At 57.1% G+C, this 17107-nt stretch overlaps 2 protein-coding genes and 1 long non-coding RNA gene across 4 annotated transcripts; all 3 read left to right on the top strand.

The window, feature by feature from the left end:
* pa2g4b (proliferation-associated 2G4, b) lies at positions 1-3672 on the top strand. The gene is made up of 13 exons (XM_053850428.1): positions 1-218; positions 732-860; positions 919-1024; positions 1093-1162; positions 1295-1387; positions 1476-1539; positions 1627-1705; positions 1769-1847; positions 1907-2040; positions 2099-2193; positions 2432-2559; positions 2629-2682; positions 2960-3672. Exons 1-13 carry the CDS (start codon positions 131-133, stop codon positions 3017-3019), a joined length of 1179 nt encoding a protein of 392 aa, XP_053706403.1. The 5' UTR covers positions 1-130; the 3' UTR covers positions 3020-3672.
* Positions 3673-4178: 506 nt separating this feature from the next.
* LOC128749994 (uncharacterized) lies at positions 4179-5199 on the top strand. Its single transcript, XR_008413000.1, has 4 exons — positions 4179-4253; positions 4354-4380; positions 4592-4614; positions 4963-5199. It is a non-coding gene; the product is annotated as an uncharacterized LOC128749994 (long non-coding RNA).
* A 568-nt stretch (positions 5200-5767) lies between these two features.
* Positions 5768-16865, top strand: esyt1a (extended synaptotagmin-like protein 1a). 2 transcript variants are annotated; one of them, XM_053850543.1, is made up of 31 exons: positions 5768-6411; positions 7861-7902; positions 8029-8163; positions 8223-8296; positions 9105-9177; positions 9240-9329; positions 9391-9446; positions 9893-10013; positions 10085-10261; positions 10639-10721; positions 11031-11079; positions 11201-11290; positions 11486-11581; positions 11644-11715; positions 11780-11866; positions 11941-12090; positions 12156-12344; positions 12413-12589; positions 12646-12728; positions 12787-12835; positions 12898-12987; positions 13062-13157; positions 13217-13288; positions 13346-13432; positions 13495-13641; positions 14501-14598; positions 14656-14751; positions 14819-14950; positions 15013-15118; positions 15183-15232; positions 16414-16865. In XM_053850543.1, exons 1-31 carry the CDS (start codon positions 6109-6111, stop codon positions 16439-16441), a joined length of 3198 nt encoding a protein of 1065 aa, XP_053706518.1. In that variant the 5' UTR covers positions 5768-6108; the 3' UTR covers positions 16442-16865. The 2 variants fall into 2 exon arrangements, with proteins under 2 accessions (XP_053706518.1, XP_053706519.1); XM_053850544.1 differs by having other exon boundaries at positions 14665-14751; positions 16414-16864.
* The last annotated feature ends 242 nt before the right edge of the window (positions 16866-17107 follow it).

Here is a 17107-nt window from a genome sequence, read left to right as displayed (position 1 = left end):
TGGGCGGCAGGCGGGCTCTAGTCCGGTGGTCTCGGAGGAAGTCGGGCGGTCCGGTGCTGAGCAGCGTGGTCATCCGCACGCAGGTCGACATCGCCGGGACGAGGAGACGGGAAGTTAATCACACACCAGCATGTCTGGAGACGACGACACGCAGGAGCTGACCGTGGCCGACGACTTGGTGGTCACCAAGTACAAAATGGGGGCTGAAATCGCGAACCGTAAGTTAGCCGCTGTCGCCCGGTGCTGCGGCGCCATGTGCCGCGGAGGCTCCGCAGGAGGACTGGGCCGCTCCTGTCGAGTCCCCGCAGTGGGCGCGGGACTGGCTTGGCAGCCGCACCGAGAGCTAACGGCGCGGTTAGCAGCGGCAGCTAGCAGCAGATGCTAACAGTTAACCCTGACAAGTTGAAAGTGACGCGCTCGCGCTGACCAAAAGCGTCATGTTCTGCTGCGTCGCCGCGGTGGCGGTGCCTCTCGCGTCGTGTGACCTCAGGCGGCCGTTATGAATAATTAAGGCCACTTTGTCACTTCGATTTTCATGGTTCAGAATGACGTCATCAGTAAGTCAAACAGCAAATCCCATCTGTTTTGGGAGCGTCAGTGACCCTCTCTCCGAGGAGTTTTGGATGCCGCAGCACAGACCCAGGGTCAGCCTGGCGTCTGATGCCACTCTGAACGTCTGAGCATGTTGTCCTCGGATGATCCTCCGTGACCTCGACAAGTTCTTTCCTCAGAGGCTCTGAAGCTGGTGGTTGCTGCAGCAACAACCGGAGCGTCGGTGCTCAGCTTGTGTCAAAAGGGAGACGCGTACATCGCCGAAGAAACTGGGAAAATCTTCAAGAGGGAGAAGGAGATGAAGAAAGGTGAGCATGAAAGGGCGTCACCCGGGTTTGTGGTGGTCTCTAACTGTCACTCAAACAGGAATCGCCTTCCCCACCTGTGTGTCGGTGAACAACTGCGTCTGCCACCACTCGCCGCTCAAGAGTGACCCGGATGTGGTCCTGAAGGATGGTGACGTGGTCAAAATGTGAGCCGCCTCTCTGGTCCTGCGCCATTCCGTCTGTCTGGCTGATGTGTTTGCTTCATGGTGTGCAGTGACCTTGGTGTTCATGTGGATGGCTTCATCTCCAACGTGGCTCACAGCCTCGTCGTCGGTGCAACCAAGGTATGACATCGCCTCCATGTATTGTACTGTGGTCTTTGGCTGGACTCTGGAATCCACTTCCTGTTGACCCCGACGTGTCATGGCTTCTGGAAGTGTCTTCAGTTATCCTCAGACTTCCTGGTTTCTCCGCAGGACAAGCCAGTGACCGGTCGCAAAGCTGATGTGGTCCGAGCGGCTCACTTGTGCGCCGAGGCTGCGCTGCGTCTGGTCAAACCAGGAAACCAGGTACCCGGCTCACGCCGCCGCCCGTGCCGCCGCTGCCGCCGCCGCCGAGCTCTGGTGTCATCCTGTCGCTCCCTCTGTCTCCTGTCAGAACAAGCAGGTGACAGAAGCCTGGAACAAGATTGCCAAGTCCTTCAAGTGCTGCCCCATCGAAGGTGAGCAGGTCAGCTGGAGGTCAGCAGTCAGTGGCGCTGAACGGCTGCGAGACCCCAGCAACTCTGAATGTTTGTTCTCCTCTGCAGGCATGTTGTCACACCAGCTGAAGCAGCATGTGATCGATGGAGAGAAAACCATCATCCAGAACCCGACAGACCAGCAGAGGTAGGCTCCCCCCCCGACCCCCCCGAGCAAGTGTCTGGACCTGACCTTGTGCTGCGTCTGCAGGAAGGACCACGAGAAGGCGGAGTTTGAGGTGCATGAAGTGTACGCTGTGGACGTGCTTGTCAGCACCGGGGAGGGCAAGGTGAGCCAGTCAGGTGTGACCCACTTGAGCTGCGGATTGAAGTGAATCTGGGACCGCAGGCCAAGGACGGAGGTCAGCGCACCACCGTCTACAAGAGGGACCCGAACAAGGTGTACGGCCTGAAGATGAAGACCTCCAGAACGTTCTTCAGCGAGGTGGAGCGACGCTTCGACACCATGCCGTTCACGCTGAGGTGAGGCGCCTGTCCTCGCAGCGGCGCCGCCGGGTCTCACAGAGCATGTCCTCCCCAGAGCCTTCGAGGACGAGTCCAAAGCCCGACTCGGCGTGGTGGAGTGTGCCAAACATGAGCTGCTGCAACCGTTCAACGTGCTCAATGAGAAGGAAGGTGGGTGGAGGTGACATGGCTGGTCACGTGGCCGAGTCTGCTGCAGACTCTCAGCCACGTCCGTTCTCATCCACATCTCTTCTCATCCTCTCAAATGGACCGTTTCCTCCTCTGAAGCTGCTCCTCTCGTCTCCTTTCCTCTCCTGCCTTGTCCTCTGCTCTGGCTGACCTCCTGGTCTCAGACCAGCGACAGTCTACCGTCCATCATGGTTCAGTGAGACTGGTGTGTTGTGTGCAGGAGAGTTGGTGGCTCAGTTCAAGTTCACTGTGCTGCTGATGCCCAACGGCCCTCTGAGGATCACCAACAGTCTGTATGAGCCGGAGCTCTACAAGTCGGAGTTGGAGGTGGAGGACCCCGAGCTGAAGGTACCCGTGAGTTGTGTGGGCTGCTGTTCCGAGCCACTGGGGTTCTAATGTGCTGCTGTTCCGCCGCAGGCTCTGCTGCAGAGCTCGGCCAGCCGCAAGACGCAGAAGAAGAAGAAAAAGAAGGTGAGCGTGACGCCCACACAACTCTTGGCCTTTAGCTACTTTTTGAGCAGTTAACCACAAAGTAGGAGATCAGCAGCGTAGAGTGCAGTGGGACCTGAGGCTGAGCTGAACTGAACATGGAGTGACCTAAAACAAGCAGTAGAACTGTGACTGTGGGAGAGACAGGAGGAAAGGATTTGGCTACCGTTGGTCCATTCTATTGACGAATGACAGCAGCAGTGGTGGTCTGAAACGGTCGCCCTCAAAGACGGTGAGGTCTCCTCTTCTCCTTCCTCAGGCCTCCAAGACGGTGGAGAGCGCCACTGGCCAGGCGGTGGAGACGGAAGCTGCGGAATAAAAGGAAGCGAGCTGACGGGCATCTGACGATCCCGAAGACCAGACGTCAGGAGGCTTCTGTCCCGTCTGTCCGAGGCACTTTCAGCATCGTCGCTGTGGAACCTCCAAATCTAACTGATGTCAGTGTGGAATGATGATGATGATGATGATGCTGCTGCTCCCAAATTCTTCCACTCCACCTAATACACACACACACACACACACGCACACGTCCCTCGTAAATCACAATGCCCTTCAGACGGCCTTATTGGCCGAACGATGGACTTGCGCAGGAGAGCTCTGCGCGACGGCCTCTCACCGACCTTGATTCTTCATCTCTGTTATGCTCTGGGAGGTTTAGCTGGATGAGAACGAGCAGCCAAAGAGAGAGGCTGGGCACTGGTGGGCCTGCAGCCGGAGCTCCGATCTGAATGTGAGACCTTCCTCCAGTCGCCAGGGGAGCGCCGTTCTTTCCTCTTGAACTGAAGCCATCTCAAGTTACTTCCTGGTGTCTTCTCTCAGCTGCCGATGTGGGATCCTGTCCCGTCCTTGGGTTCCACCACCGAGTCCGGCGGCTTGTGTTTACATCAGACATGTTCAGTACACGGATGCTTTTGTAAAACCATCCCACTTTCAGAGACTATTTTTGGAAACATTAAAAAACTCCTGACATCACTTGCCGTGCTGTTTGTCATTGACGCGATGGGATCGTGGTTACTGTCTCAGCCAGGTCTGCGATGGGGCGCAGCCTCGTGGTGCTGTGCATGAAACCTTTTGAGGCGGAAGTGTTGGGTGATGCCGTGGATCAGAAAACCTCTGGGTTCAGAACTGCGTGTGTGTGTGTGCGTGATAAAGCGTCAGACTGGACAGGTGTTCGTCTGGTGAGGGAACATGACCTTGTTCCTGCCTCTCCCATCTGAGCCAGTGCTTCAGTTGGTGTCTGGAGGTTCTGGATCAGGGGCTGAGCCGGTATGTGTCACGCGGTGGGAGAAGCGACCCCCGCCTCCTTCGCGTTCACGTCTGCTGAAGGAAGCTGTCGCAGGGCCGGCTGGCTGACGGGTGCACGTGCGCGGGTCCAGCCACATCTCCACATCTAACATTGGGAGCAGTGCACAGCCACAAGTGGACATGTGACGTCACAGATGAACAGGAAGGCCGGAGCTCCACCTCCCATGATCCTCCAGCTGGTGACGCGCAGCAGTATAAATGGCTGGTCGCGCCTTGATGACGTCCTTGGTTGAGTCGACTGTCGAACGGTATGTAGCGGCTGCAGAGCCTTCTCTCTGCAATCCACGTGAATCCTCCCTGTTTCCAAGCCATCCAGCTGATGTCTTGCTTGTGTTCTTCTTTTCACAGACGTTCCTCCTCAACATGAGAGCCAAGGTCGGTATTTTCGCTCGCTCTCCCACCGTTTATTAGACCTAGATCCGTGTGTGCTAGCGAGTGCTAAGCTAGCAGGCTGGCGGTCGGTCGCTAGCCGGCTGGGTCCATCTAAAGTACACTGCACATTTTCTTTGACCTGGAGACTCGCATTTCGTGGCCGCGCCACCTAAATCTCCATGGTTGATTAATTCGCTCTGTTTCTCTTTTGCAGTGGCGGAAGAAGCGCATGCGCAGGTGAGGTTCTCCCAGCGAGCTCGGTCTGTGAACGTTTAGTCTTGGTGCGTGCGTGATCCAGCGATTGTATCCGAGGGGTTTTTGCTCGTTACCGTGTCGTCAGAACCTGAGCAAGACGGTGTAAAGCGACTGAACGGCTTCTGGTTCTGGGAACACGTGTGGACCTGGAGGTTTTTCCATAGACGAGCTCGTGGTGGTCACGTGTTCACTTGAGGTGCCCATCGGAGGTTGTGTTCAACACGGGTCTAGCTCCATGTTTTGGACCTGCGCTCTCGATGAAGCCTCCTGTATTGTGCGCGGCCAGGCTGTTGGTGTGTTGGAGACAAGTGGGTGCTTTACGTTCCGCAGGCTGAAGCGTAAAAGGAGAAAGATGAGGCAGAGGTCCAAGTAAGCGGTTCCGTCCGCTCCAGGGTTCCGCCACCATCTGGGGGCCGGAGTGACTCGTGACCAGAACCAAGACCTGAGACCAGAGTCCAGCGGCGCCGCCTGCAGCTGCTGTCTTCACCTCTGAGACGTTGTCGTTCCTCAACTTTTGTCATTTGTTGTTGTTCATACTATGATTAAAGGTTTTGGTTTGTAACATCACTTCTGCTTGTTTGGCTCATTGAGAACCTGGAACCTGGCCAGATGAGTTCAGGTCCTCCTGATGAGCCTCTGCTGGTGGAGCGCTCCTGAGGCGTCGGTTCAGGCAGGTGTCGCTGTGGCGCCGGCGAGTCACGTGACTGTGGCATGGCGACAGCGGAGGCCGTGATCTGACGGCTGCAGGAGTCCGACTCCCCGATACGAGCGCTAAGTGGTGAGGATAAAAACTCTTGTGGCCTGGCAGAAGGTTGTGCTGCCTGAAGGGGTCACGCTCGCTCTCGGAAGTCCCGCCCAGCACCGAGCCACTGACCGCTGCATGGCCCTAATGTTTCACTGAGTGTAACCCGCTGCGCGAGCGGTCGTGTTGACACAGACGAGTGTTGAACTTCACTCCCTCAGAGCAAACACTGGGTTCTTCAGGATCCTCCACCGGAGCAGGTTCCACCAGAACCTCCGGGAGGTGGGAGTCGTGACCGGGCCCGCGGCGCTGGTCTCCCCCTGCGCCGCTCTCTGCCGCGCGCGCGCGCGGCCTCACCTGCTGCAGGGGAGGAGAGCGCATGCGCGGGAACGAGGCACTCTCAGAGGAGGAAGAAGCGGATCTCCTCCTCATTCATCACCTCCTCCTCCTCCTCCTCATCTGTGCGTCTCTGCGCCGACATGAGAAGGCACCGGGAGCCCTCCGTCGTCCTCCGCATGCCAGGTCGGGACGCTTTTGACCATTGGCTTTTTGGGTTCGCGGGGGATTCAGAGTGAAGGCGGTTCTTCTCGAGCTGGTCCCACCCTCCCTGCTGAGAACGGGGGCATCTGGTCCTGCTCTCTGCGGAACTCGGAAGATGATTTAGTCCGCCGCTTGCTTCTGCCTCGACTCTTGTTTGTCGGCCGCGGAACCTGGAGAAGCAGACGGCGCTTGCGATGGCACTCGCTGAAGCAGAACCGGGAGCGGAGTACCCGGAGAGCCCCCCCGCCGGGCAGAGGGCCACCTGGGTGCTGTGGTCCTTCGGAAAGACCTTGGGGGCGCTGGTTCCGGTCTACTTGGCCGGCTACTACGGCCTGAACATCAGCCTGGTGCTGTTTGGACTGATGATCTACATGGGCTGGAAGCACAGTCGCTTGGAGAAAACGATGAGGATCCGCTCCTCCATGTTCCTGCTGGACAACGAGAGAGAGTTCACCACCGAGAGGGTGTACAGGTCCAAGCGGGACCTGCCCCCCTGGGTAAGAAACATCCTCCACACTCGCGCGTTATGATAGACGTTATTATAATGAGAATTCTAATTTGTTATTGCGCCTCGTGACTTTCACTCGGCGCTTCTTATGAATGTACTTCTCCAGCATGAATTTGTGATCACCTCATACTTGGATCACAGTTACACTTGTCAAGTGCGTCGTTGGTAACAAGCTTGCCTTTTTATTTCCCCTCTTCCGGGTCACATCGCGCGTGAATGTTTCTGGACGCGATCGAAACGGAGGTCCACACGAAAGCCCTGCTCTCGTGTCATCGTCGCCTCCTGACAAACTGAGTTTGAAAGAGGCGGCTTCCTGAAACAGGTTCAGTCTCTGCAGTTCCCGATCGACTGAGGGGCCCGTGGACGCGCGTTCTTTCTTTGGCCCCGGGGAAGAGAGGGAAGGTGGCTATAGATTGGCCCAGTGGCCTGTCTGTCAGGACACCCGGCCCAATGAGAGCCCAGAGCGCCCCGGCAGCCCCGCCCCCAGGGAGCTGCTCCTGAGGGAAAAAACGAGGGTCTTTGTTGACTGTCTTTCTTTCGTGCGTCCTTGTTTGTCTCTCGAGTAATCAGACGATAATGTGTGTGTTTGCTCCACACACTGATGGCTTCGTCATCATGGGCGTCAAATGTGGACAGGACTTGACTGTCAGTGGAGCAAGTGTGATCAGCATCACATGCTCTGTCAGCCCGCTGGTTTGTTCTGCACAGGGAGGAGGGGCGCGGGACACTTCCTGGCTCATGACCAACAGGTCCTCAGAAGCAGGGCCGGCACCAGGCTGCAGACTGGACCCAGAGGTGCACACCAAACCTGTCCATGTCTCCATCACACCTGAACTGACAGGCTGAGACATTCCTGCCGCTCAGGCCCCAAACCTGTGACCTGCTGTGGAATGCAGGTCATGTGGTCCGGGTTCTGGTCACACAATCCACAACACTGATTTCTGAACCAGTCTCAGTCACAGTCATGACTCACAGCAGTCGCTCCTTTTGTGGATGCAGAGCTGCGTGTTTGTGCGTCTCTGCTTCCAATCGTTTATCGATGTGTGTGTGTTTGCCTGGAGGCTTTATCTGGATGTTGAGTGTGGTGTTTGTCATGTGTGCATGTGAGTCAGCCTCTGAGCGTGTTGTCGAACCCGAGGCAGAAACATGGGAGCCAGACAGTGTGTGTTTTAGAGTGAGCTAAATTTAGTGTGTTTGTATATCCAAGTGCTGTGTGTGTGAGAGAGAGCTAGAGTTTGTGTGTGTTGTGAGCAGTTCATTTCCTCAAATGTCATCCGTAGAGCTGCTGCAGTTGTCATGGCGATGGATCTCTGTTTACTTTCTGCTCTCCTGGAGCCTCACTCTTGAAGTGAAAGCATCTTCTACAGCAGTGTGTGTTAAAGGCGGAAGGTCACCTGGCACGACGATGTCACATTCCTCTCTGTCCACTCTCCTGCAGGTCACCTTTCCTGATGTGGAAAAAGCAGAATGGATAAACAAGGTAGGGGGTCTGAGCGAGCTCGAGGAGCGGCGGCGTCCGGGAGGTCCTCTGACGAGACCTCCTCGGCTTGAGTTTTGTGGTGGCCACGTCCTGTGGAAAGGTGACTGTGCTCTCTGCCCCGCCCAGATCCTGCAGCAGGCCTGGCCTTTTTTGGGTCAGTACCTGGAGAAGCTGCTGCTGGAGACGGTCGCCCCATCCATCCGAGCCTCCAGCATCCACCTGCAGACCCTCAGCTTCACCAAGGTCAACCTGGGCGAGAAGGTGTGTGTGACAGCGGCAGCTCTCCCAAGCGCTGCTGTAACTGCAGCTTGTTCTTGCAGGCGCTCAAGATCGTCGGTGTGAAGGCGTACACCGAGCAAGACAAGAGGCAAGTGATGCTGGACCTGTGTGTCAGGTGAGCTCCCGAGGCAGGTGAAGAAGAGCGAGCGGGCCCAAGTCCCGCCCTCAGCTGTCTCCCATTCGCTGTCGCGTCTGTCAGTCAAAGATGTTTCCTCAAGCAATTTCCTGGTTTTGAACTTGAAGTATGAATTCAACACAAGGAGTCTGCACTTCTGGGAAGTTTCCCACGACACGTGAGCTCTGTTTGAAACGTATTTGGAACGTGCTGAAGCCTGTTAGCATGCTAACGTCTGTTAGCTGCCGGGGGAGCTGAGTGGACGAGAGAGAGAGAGAGAGAGAGAAAAGCAACAGCGGACGTGACATGTTTCTGACTGTCACTGCTGACCACAACAAACAGACACTCACAAAACACACGCCAAAATCATCACGACAATGACCTGCGCCTGGGTGTGGGTCCGTTTCTCTTCTGTTTGACGTCCATCTTGGATGGCAGCTAACGTGCTAACAGGGTTTGTTTGGTGTCAGTTGAGGCAGTTGGAATTGTCATTGCAGGTAATTATCATGACTCCATCATCACGGCCGACAAACAACTATTTGCTCTCTTTTGAAAATAAATGACAGAATAGCGGCGTTTGTTTTAAGAGTGTTTGATGGCGCCCACGCTCTCACACACTGACTGCCTCCCTCCGTCCCTCCCGAGGTGAGTTTGTGGTCGCACGACCGAGGCTTCAGTGGAGGGACGGAGCTGCTGCCGATGGTGAAGACCAACGCCTTGAGATACACCTCTTCTCTCTGCTGTGCCAAACGCTGTGATGGTGACATGATGCGCTGAAGTGGTGTGCACTGACACGCTCTTCCTGCAGCTACGCGGGCGACGTGGAGATCAACGTTGAGATCAAGAAGTACTTTTGTAAAGCTGGCGTCAAGGGAATCCAGGTGAGATACCTGTGCATCCCTGAGCGTTCCTCCACCGAGCCCTGCTTCTGCTCCGTGTCCAGCTGCACGGGAAGCTGCGTGTGATCCTGGAGCCGCTGATCGGGGACCTGCCGCTGGTGGGAGCCATCACCATGTTCTTCATCCGCCGGCCGGTGAGTGCAGATGGAGGGCCGGGGGCCAGTCGACGCCGCTGACTCTGACTCCTCCTGACAGAGGCTGGACATCAACTGGACGGGCCTGACCAACCTGCTGGACATTCCGGGCCTCCAGTGAGTCCTTTTTGTGGGGACCCCACTCACAGGCGTGGCATCAGCTCATCTGATGTTGGTGTCGCAGCAATAGGTTTATACACAAGCACATACGACATCTGAAGGATTAGGACCTGGATGCCGTGTCTCTGTGTTGCGAGCGTGGTCCGTATGAAGTGTGTCGACGTCAGGGTCAGTATGGCTCCTCGGTGATATGGACTGTCGTCTGCCGTGACAGGGGTGTTTTAAGAGCATGAGGGATGACAGTGGAGTCTGTGTTCCTAATGCCTTGACTGAGAGATGTGTAGCTCAAGTCCACAACACGCCACTCTCTGACCTTGTGGCGGCAGATGGGATCTCCACCAACCCGGGCCGTGGTCACAGTCTGACCTCTGTTTCGGAATCGGACACAGATCGGTTGTGTCTGCCTGTCTCTGCATAGTGTACAACGTTGTCCTTGTTTGCAGTGCGATGTCGGACACGATGATAATGGACGCTATAGCCTCCTACCTGGTGCTCCCCAACCGTCTCACTATCCCCCTGGTGGCTGACCTGCAGGTTGCTCAGCTGCGCTCCCCCCTCCCACGGGTGACTCTCTGAAACACGTTGCACGTCAGCTGGCCAAGTTCTGCGCCTTTGAAAGGCCTTTTGTCTTCCAGGGAGTCGTGCGCATCCACCTGCTGGAGGCTGAAGACCTGTGCGCCAAGGACACCGTCATCAAGGGCTTGATCGAGGGCAAGTCCGACCCCTACGCTGTGCTGCGAGTGGGAACGCAGATCTTCACCTCTCACACTGTGGACAGCAACCTGAACCCTCAGTGGAGGGAGCTGTACGAGGTGAGCGCAAGCGCGGCCCTGCTGGTCGCACTGTTGCTGCTCAGCTGGAGTGGCTGGTCCGCCAGCTCATGAAGAACTCTGAGGGCGTTTGTGTGGTCTCATCTGCTTCACCACGACACCTCAGTATCGCAGCATCCTTCCTGCGTGATAAGCAGTGTGTGAAGAGGAAGGCGATGTGAAGCGCTGTCATGACTCCCAGGAGGCGTGACACGTGAACAACAGTGCACACCGCAGCCGCCGCTGCGTCTGTTTGCATGTTGTTGTGTAAATATCTCGTGTGTGGCTGATTTGCAAATCGGCTCATTTTGTGTGTGTGTGTGTGTGTGTGTGCGCGCGTGTGTGTTGTGGATCCGTGCGTTTATTTGTGTGTTCGTCAGGTGATTGTCCATGAAGTGCCTGGTCAGGAGTTGGAGGTGGAAGTGTTTGACAAAGACCCAGACCAGGATGACTTCCTGGGCAGGTAGCGGACTCATTCTCATTTGCTCTCATGTCACCTCCGTCTGTGCTGACTCAGCCACGCCCCCCTCCACTGGCAAAATGGTTTCTGAGAAGGTCAACAAGAAGAAGCGCTTCTGATGAAGAAGCCCCCCACTGCACCAAATCCTGTCTTTATTTTTATACTTCTGTCCTCTGGCCTGCCGCTGCTGCATCCATCATGCGCTTTAGAAGACTGGAGCCACCACAGATTTACTTCCCTGTCACCCCCTACAATCCAGTCACTTCTGCTGTGTGAGCCTCTTTCATCTCCGGCTCCTCGTCTCTCTCCCAGGGTCAAAGTGGACTTTGATCACGTGAAGACGGCCCGAGTCGTGGATGATGTGAGTGGCTGTTTCTCTTTGTGGTGGGTCGAACTGGTGCAGGCGTCATGTGACACCAGACTGCTGACTCTCATGGGACTGGCTCATATCTGCACTAGAATGGTTCTGTTTCTGTCACCAGTGGTTCGACCTGAAGGACGTCCCGTCCGGCAGCGTCCACCTGAGGCTGGAGTGGCTGTCGCTGCTGTCGTCTGCAGACAGACTCACGGAGGTGAGCCTCTCGCACTGCAGTGTCAGAAGGTTACGGAGGGATTCTGCTGCTGCTGTTGGGCTCATGTGATCACGTCAGCCCGAACTGCAGCAACTGTTGCGATGAGACGTGAAAAAAAAAAAAGAAATCTGTCCATCTGAGAGGTGGGTCTGAGGTGGGTCTCAGGTGGGTGACCTCTGATGTTGGACATGGCAGGTGATCCAGAAGAACCAGAACCTGGGCAGCAAAACGGCCGAACCCCCGTCTGCCGCCATCTTGGCCGTCTACCTAGATCAAGCTCAGGCCTTGCCGGTGAGCTCCACGCTGTCTGACTGACTGTCCTGCGGCAGCTCCACTTTATCTTCTGCCTTCAGCTGAGGAAAGGGAACAAGGAGCCGAGCCCCATGGTCCAGATCTCCATCCAGGACTCCACCAAAGAAAGCAAGGTACTTGAGTGTCAGGCTGATGCGCGTGAGCAACTTCCAGCTTCACCCTGCTGCTCTTCCGCAGACCTGCTATGGCAACCACAACCCAGCCTGGAAGGACGCCTTCACCTTCTTCATCCAGGACCCCAGCAACCAAGACATCGACGTCCAGGTGAGTGGATGTCTGGTGCTCAAGCTGGTAGATCAAGCGCCTTGGTCCTTCAGCATCTGAGTTTCCTCCCGCAGGTGAAGGACGACGACCGGGCGTCCTCTCTGGGGACCCTCAGGATCCCCCTGACCCACATCTTGCGGGCTCCCGACCTGACCCTGGACCAGTGGTTCCAGCTGGAAAACTCTGCTCCTGCCAGCAGGATCTCCTTCAAAATCGTGCTGCGGGTTGGTTGTGTGGTCGGCTTGGAGGAATGAGCCGCAGCTGTGATTCCCTCTCACCTCTGCTCCAGGTTCTGTGGCTGAACGATGACACCAGTCACCAGTCAACGCCGTTCCCCTCTGGTCCTCTGGCTCCGGGCTCAGTGCCGGGTGAAGCAGGAATCACTTCTGAGCGAAATCCCGTGGCTGCGGGTGGATTAGCCAAACCAGCGGCCTCACGGCCGCAGCAGACCACTCCAGACCCTGAGTTTGCTTCTGAGGTATCTGCCAGCTGCCTGGCTGTCCCTCAGAGCTCCACGCTGGATGGTGCTGCTTGTTGTGTCCACAGGGCGTCCTGCGCATCCACCTCCTGGAGGCCCAGAACCTGATCGCCAAGGACAACTTCATGGGGGGGATAGTGAAGGGGAAGAGCGACCCCTACGTGAAGATCAAGGTGGCTGGGATCACGTTCCGCAGCCACACCATCAAAGAGAACCTCAACCCCGTCTGGAATGAGCTTTACGAGGTGGGCCTTGCTGCTGTGGTCAGTCAGGAGCGTCTCTCACCTGAGTTCTGTTTCAGGTGATCTTGACGCAGCTGCCTGGTCAGGAGGTCCAGTTTGAGCTCTTTGACAAAGACCTGGACCAGGACGACTTCCTGGGACGGTGAGTGGAAGGTGCCGACTGTAAGACGATCGAGTCCTGATGACCTCTGTGGTGGCAGGTTCAAGCTCAGCCTGCGTGACATCATCAGTGCCCAGTTGGTCGACACGGTGAGTCACAGATGAGCTTGGGAGTCCGCGCTTGCGACGTGTCTGTTGTGTGCTCCCCGCAGTGGTTCACTCTGAACGATGTCAAGTCCGGCCGGCTCCATCTGATCCTGGAGTGGCTTCCTCGAGTGTCGGACCTCCTCCGACTGGAGCAGGTGAGTTGCCGCTCTGCGCTCTCCTTCCTCTGGGAGCATCTCACTGGAGTTTGTGGGTCTCCCCTCCCCGACAGGTCCTCCACTTCCAGACCCAGCAGTCGTACCAGAACAAGACGGTGCCCTCGGCGGCGGTTCTCTTTGTCTATGTGGAGCGGGCTCACGGTCTCCCGGTAACACGTCAGGGTGGCGGCGGCTGTGGCGGCGGCGTGACTGTGGCTCTGTGTTACAGCTGAAGAAGAACGGGAAGGAGCCGAAAGTGGGTGCTGAGGTCACCGTGAAGAACGTGTCACTCAAGACAAAGGTGTGGTAACCTGCGGCTGTGCCGTGGACCCGTGAGCCACTGCCGTTTCTCCTGCAGGTGAGCGAGCGCTCCACCTCCCCACGATGGGACGAAGCGTTTCACTTTCTGGTGCGGGACCCCAGAGACCAGACGCTCACGGTCAAGGTGCGAGTCACGTGACCTCGGGTGGAGCCCCTCAGATCCTGAAGTGTCTTGTGCTCCGCCAGCTGTCGCACAGTTGGGCTCAGGCTCTGGGCTCCCTGGCTCTTCCTCTGAGGGAGGTGATGACGGAGGCGGGCTTGGTTCTGGACCGCTGGCTGCCTCTGGAGGGGGCGCTGCCCGAGAGCCAGATACTGCTGCGAGCCACGCTGAAGGTATCGCTGTCGCCGTCTCAGCCGTGTCAAGGCTTTTGATGGAATGACTCGCTGAAACACGATGTCTCTGTATATATGCGCATGAGCGTGTGAGTGTGACCCACCGGCAGACTGACATCACATCACATTTGAAGTGCACATCTCTCGCCACTGCTCACAACCTTCGTAGCAGACCTGTTCCTGCCTGACACTGCTCACCCATGTTGACTCTTGTTCTTCGGAGTTTGCCACTCTGTGGTTCCAGTCCCAGGGAGGCTTGTTCTGCATGAGCAGCGCGTCCTGGTGGTCAACTCCCGAGGACACGTGTGAAGCCACAGCTCCGATAACATGAGGAACGCTGGCTCTTGAGTTCATCGGTGCCTAGTGTTGATGTGTCTGTGACGTCCACTTCCTGGCATCACCACCGAGCGTGGCCAGTGGACCAAGCGCTGTAGAGAACGGCTCAGCGTCCACGCTCACTTGAAGTTAGGTCCGGCTTCACCGAGGAAAGGGGCGTGCTGACCGCTGCTGCACGAGGCCCCTGCAGTCTGGACGAAATATGAGATGAACAATAGCATTCGTTTCAAAAAACATCGTCGACGTTTCAGAATCCGTTTTGTTGCCGATGTCAGTGAGGGGAACTAGTGCTTCGGGACTTCACGCAATCATGCAGAAAAAATAAATACAATCATGAATTGCAGTGTGAAGCACACAACTGCATCTTCCGTCGCTCTTGTTAGAAGAACCTCCCTTTTGAAATGAAGCGGCGAGTGGTGCGCCTCGCCTCCCCACTGCCTAAAGTCACAGTTCAAAAGAGCTGTGTTTGGGCAGCGGTCAGCTGTGGCTCAGGCGCTGCTAACCCAGGTGGAACGTCCCTCAGATCCTGGACACGCAGCTGGCCAAGTGTCGTGAGGAGACCATCATCCCCCGCTGGGACCCGTCACATCTTGACATCCGACGCAGGAGCGCTTTCCCCATGTGAGTGTGTGTGTCTGCTGCCAGTGGGTGTGAGTCTGCGCCTCACGTGGCTCTGAGTGTGTGCAGGGCCACGGACTCGGTGGCTCAGGTGAAGCTGACCATCAGCTACTCGCTGGAGGAGGCGCGGCTGTTGGTCACCGTCCACTCCTGCAGGTCTCTTTGAGCACTCGGACCTGGCCCCCGCTGGCTGCTCTCACCTGGCTGTGCTTGCTGCTGACAGAGCTCTGGCCGCCTGCTCCAAAGATGGTGCTGACCCGTATGTGACCCTCATCCTGCTGCCTGACAAGAAGGCCACCACCAAGAGGAAAACCTCCACCAAGAAGAGGGACCTGAACCCTGAGTTCAACGAGCGGTAACAGCCTCCACAGCTCCTGGTTGAAGGCGACGAGGCTCACCTGTGCTCTTCTTCTGAAGGTTTGACTTTGACTTGTCTTTGGAGGAGGCATCTCAGAGGAAACTGGACCTGGCGGTGAAGAACAGCGTCTCCTTCATGAGCCGGGAGAGAGAGATGATGGGAAAGGTAGGTGCTCTCATCTCTGAAGAACACATGAGAGACACTGAGACCAACTCCTTCGCCTCTTCAGCTGCAGCTGGACCTGGACCAACTGGACCTCAAGTCTGGAGTCACACAATGGTGAGGAGCAACACACGTCTGTAGCGCCGCCTGATGTTGAGGAGCTCTTACGAGGTTTGCTTGGTTGAGGCGAGCCTGAGGAGGAAGCCATCAAAAGCAGCCGTCTGACAGAAATACAGTCCTGTTCCAAATCATTTTTATGATCTCTCTGTCTCCTCTCCCTGCCTCCTCTCCCTGCCTCCTCTCTCTGCCTCCTCTCTCTGACTCCTCCCTGCCTCCTCTCTGCCTCCTCTCCCTGCCTCCTCTCTCTGACTCATCTCTCTGACTCCTCTCTCTGACTCCTCCCTGCCTCCTCTCTCTGCCTCCTCTCCCTGCCTCCTCTCCCTGCCTCCTCTCTCTGACTCCTCTCTCTGACTCCTCTCTCTGCCTCCTCTCTCTGACTCCTCTCCCTGCCTCCTCTCTCTGCCTCCTCTCTCTGACTCCTCTCCCTGCCTCCTCCCTGCCTCCTCTCTCTGACTCCTCTCCCTGCCTCCTCTCTCTGACTCCTCTCCCTGCCTCCTCTCCCTGCCTCCTCTCTCTGACTCCTCTCCCTGCCTCCTCTCTGTCTCCTCTCTCTCCCTCCTCTCTCTGTCTCCTCCCTGCCGCTCTCTCTGACTCCTCCCTGCCTCCTCTCTGTCTCCTCTCTCTGACTCCTCTCTCCCTCCTCTCTCTGTCTCCTCCCTGCCGCTCTCTCTGTGTCCTCTCTCTGACTCCTCTCTCTCCCTCCTCTCTCTGACTCCTCTCTCCCTCATCTCCCTGTCTCCTCTCTCTGACTCCTCCCTGTCTCCTCTCACTGTCTCCTCTCTCTGACTCCTCTCCCTGCCTCCTCTCTCCCTCCTCTCTCTGACTCCTCTCCCTGACTCCTCTCCCTGCCTCCTCTCTCCCTCCTCTCTCTGACTCCTCTCCCTGACTCCTCTCTCTGCCTCCTCTCTCTCCCTCCTCTCTCTGACTCCTCATATGTGCGTGTGTTTCGGGCGTCTCCCCATAAGTGTGTGTGTGGTGGTTTGAACTGTTGAGCAGTCATGGTGCTGAGAAGCTGGTGAGTGCGTTTGGCCGGTCCAGCTCCAGCAGGTCGCCCGAGTCCTCGGCTCTGAGGCATGTGTGGTGGAACAGGATCACCAGCAGGGGGCGAGAGCGGGCTGCTGCCTCAGAAGCGGGACTGTGTCGAGAGTGTTCCTGACCTGCACCTCTGTGTCCTGCAGGTTCGACCTGATGCCGGAGAGCAACTAGAACGGCTTGCTGCCACGCTGCTCAGCATCGCTTCTGTGATTGTTGCTTTCATGGATCCAGCCAACATCTCATCGCTGCCGTGTCCCACAGCGTGTGTGTGCATGTCGTGGAGCTGAGCTCACTCAGTGTTCTGGTTTCAACTCCGGTGGGTGAGGTGAGCGGCTGTTGACCAGTCCCAATCCCCGGGTTCGTGGAGAGAACCGCAGGTCGCTCCTGACAGCCCGTGTCCAGCCGGAGCAGGCGTGGAGCCGCCCATGCTGTTGCAGAGCCTCCAGAGACGTGGACTCGACCGGAAGGAGCCCTCCAATGGGACCAACTCTTGTCTGGTCTTTTAGAGTTTGTGTCCTGCCCGGGTGATTCATGCTGCCATTTCCATGGCGTCGCTGCATGATGCTGAGTAAAAATCACCGTGCCACCTGCTGTCGGCTCTGCTCTCCATGGTTCGGGAAGTTGGCGTCTGTCCGTCGGCTCGACACGGAACCGGCAGTCGCGAGTGCGAGTGTTGAGAAGGAGTGCGCGAGGGCTTGAGATTGACGTCCACGAGAGGGCGCCAGCCCCCCGTCGAGCCACCTGTTGACGCAGCTGCAGCTGGATGCGCGTGCTGATGTGAGGGGCGGGAGGGCGCTGGATGAAGACCGGCAGCTGTTGCAGCCAATGGGAGGAGTC

The sequence above is a fragment of the Synchiropus splendidus genome, chromosome 18 (assembly GCF_027744825.2).
Source record: "Synchiropus splendidus isolate RoL2022-P1 chromosome 18, RoL_Sspl_1.0, whole genome shotgun sequence".
In the NCBI taxonomy this organism is placed as follows: domain Eukaryota; kingdom Metazoa; phylum Chordata; class Actinopteri; order Syngnathiformes; family Callionymidae; genus Synchiropus; species Synchiropus splendidus.
The sequence above is the reverse complement of the archived record's forward strand: the minus strand, read 5'-3'. Positions and strand labels throughout refer to the sequence as shown.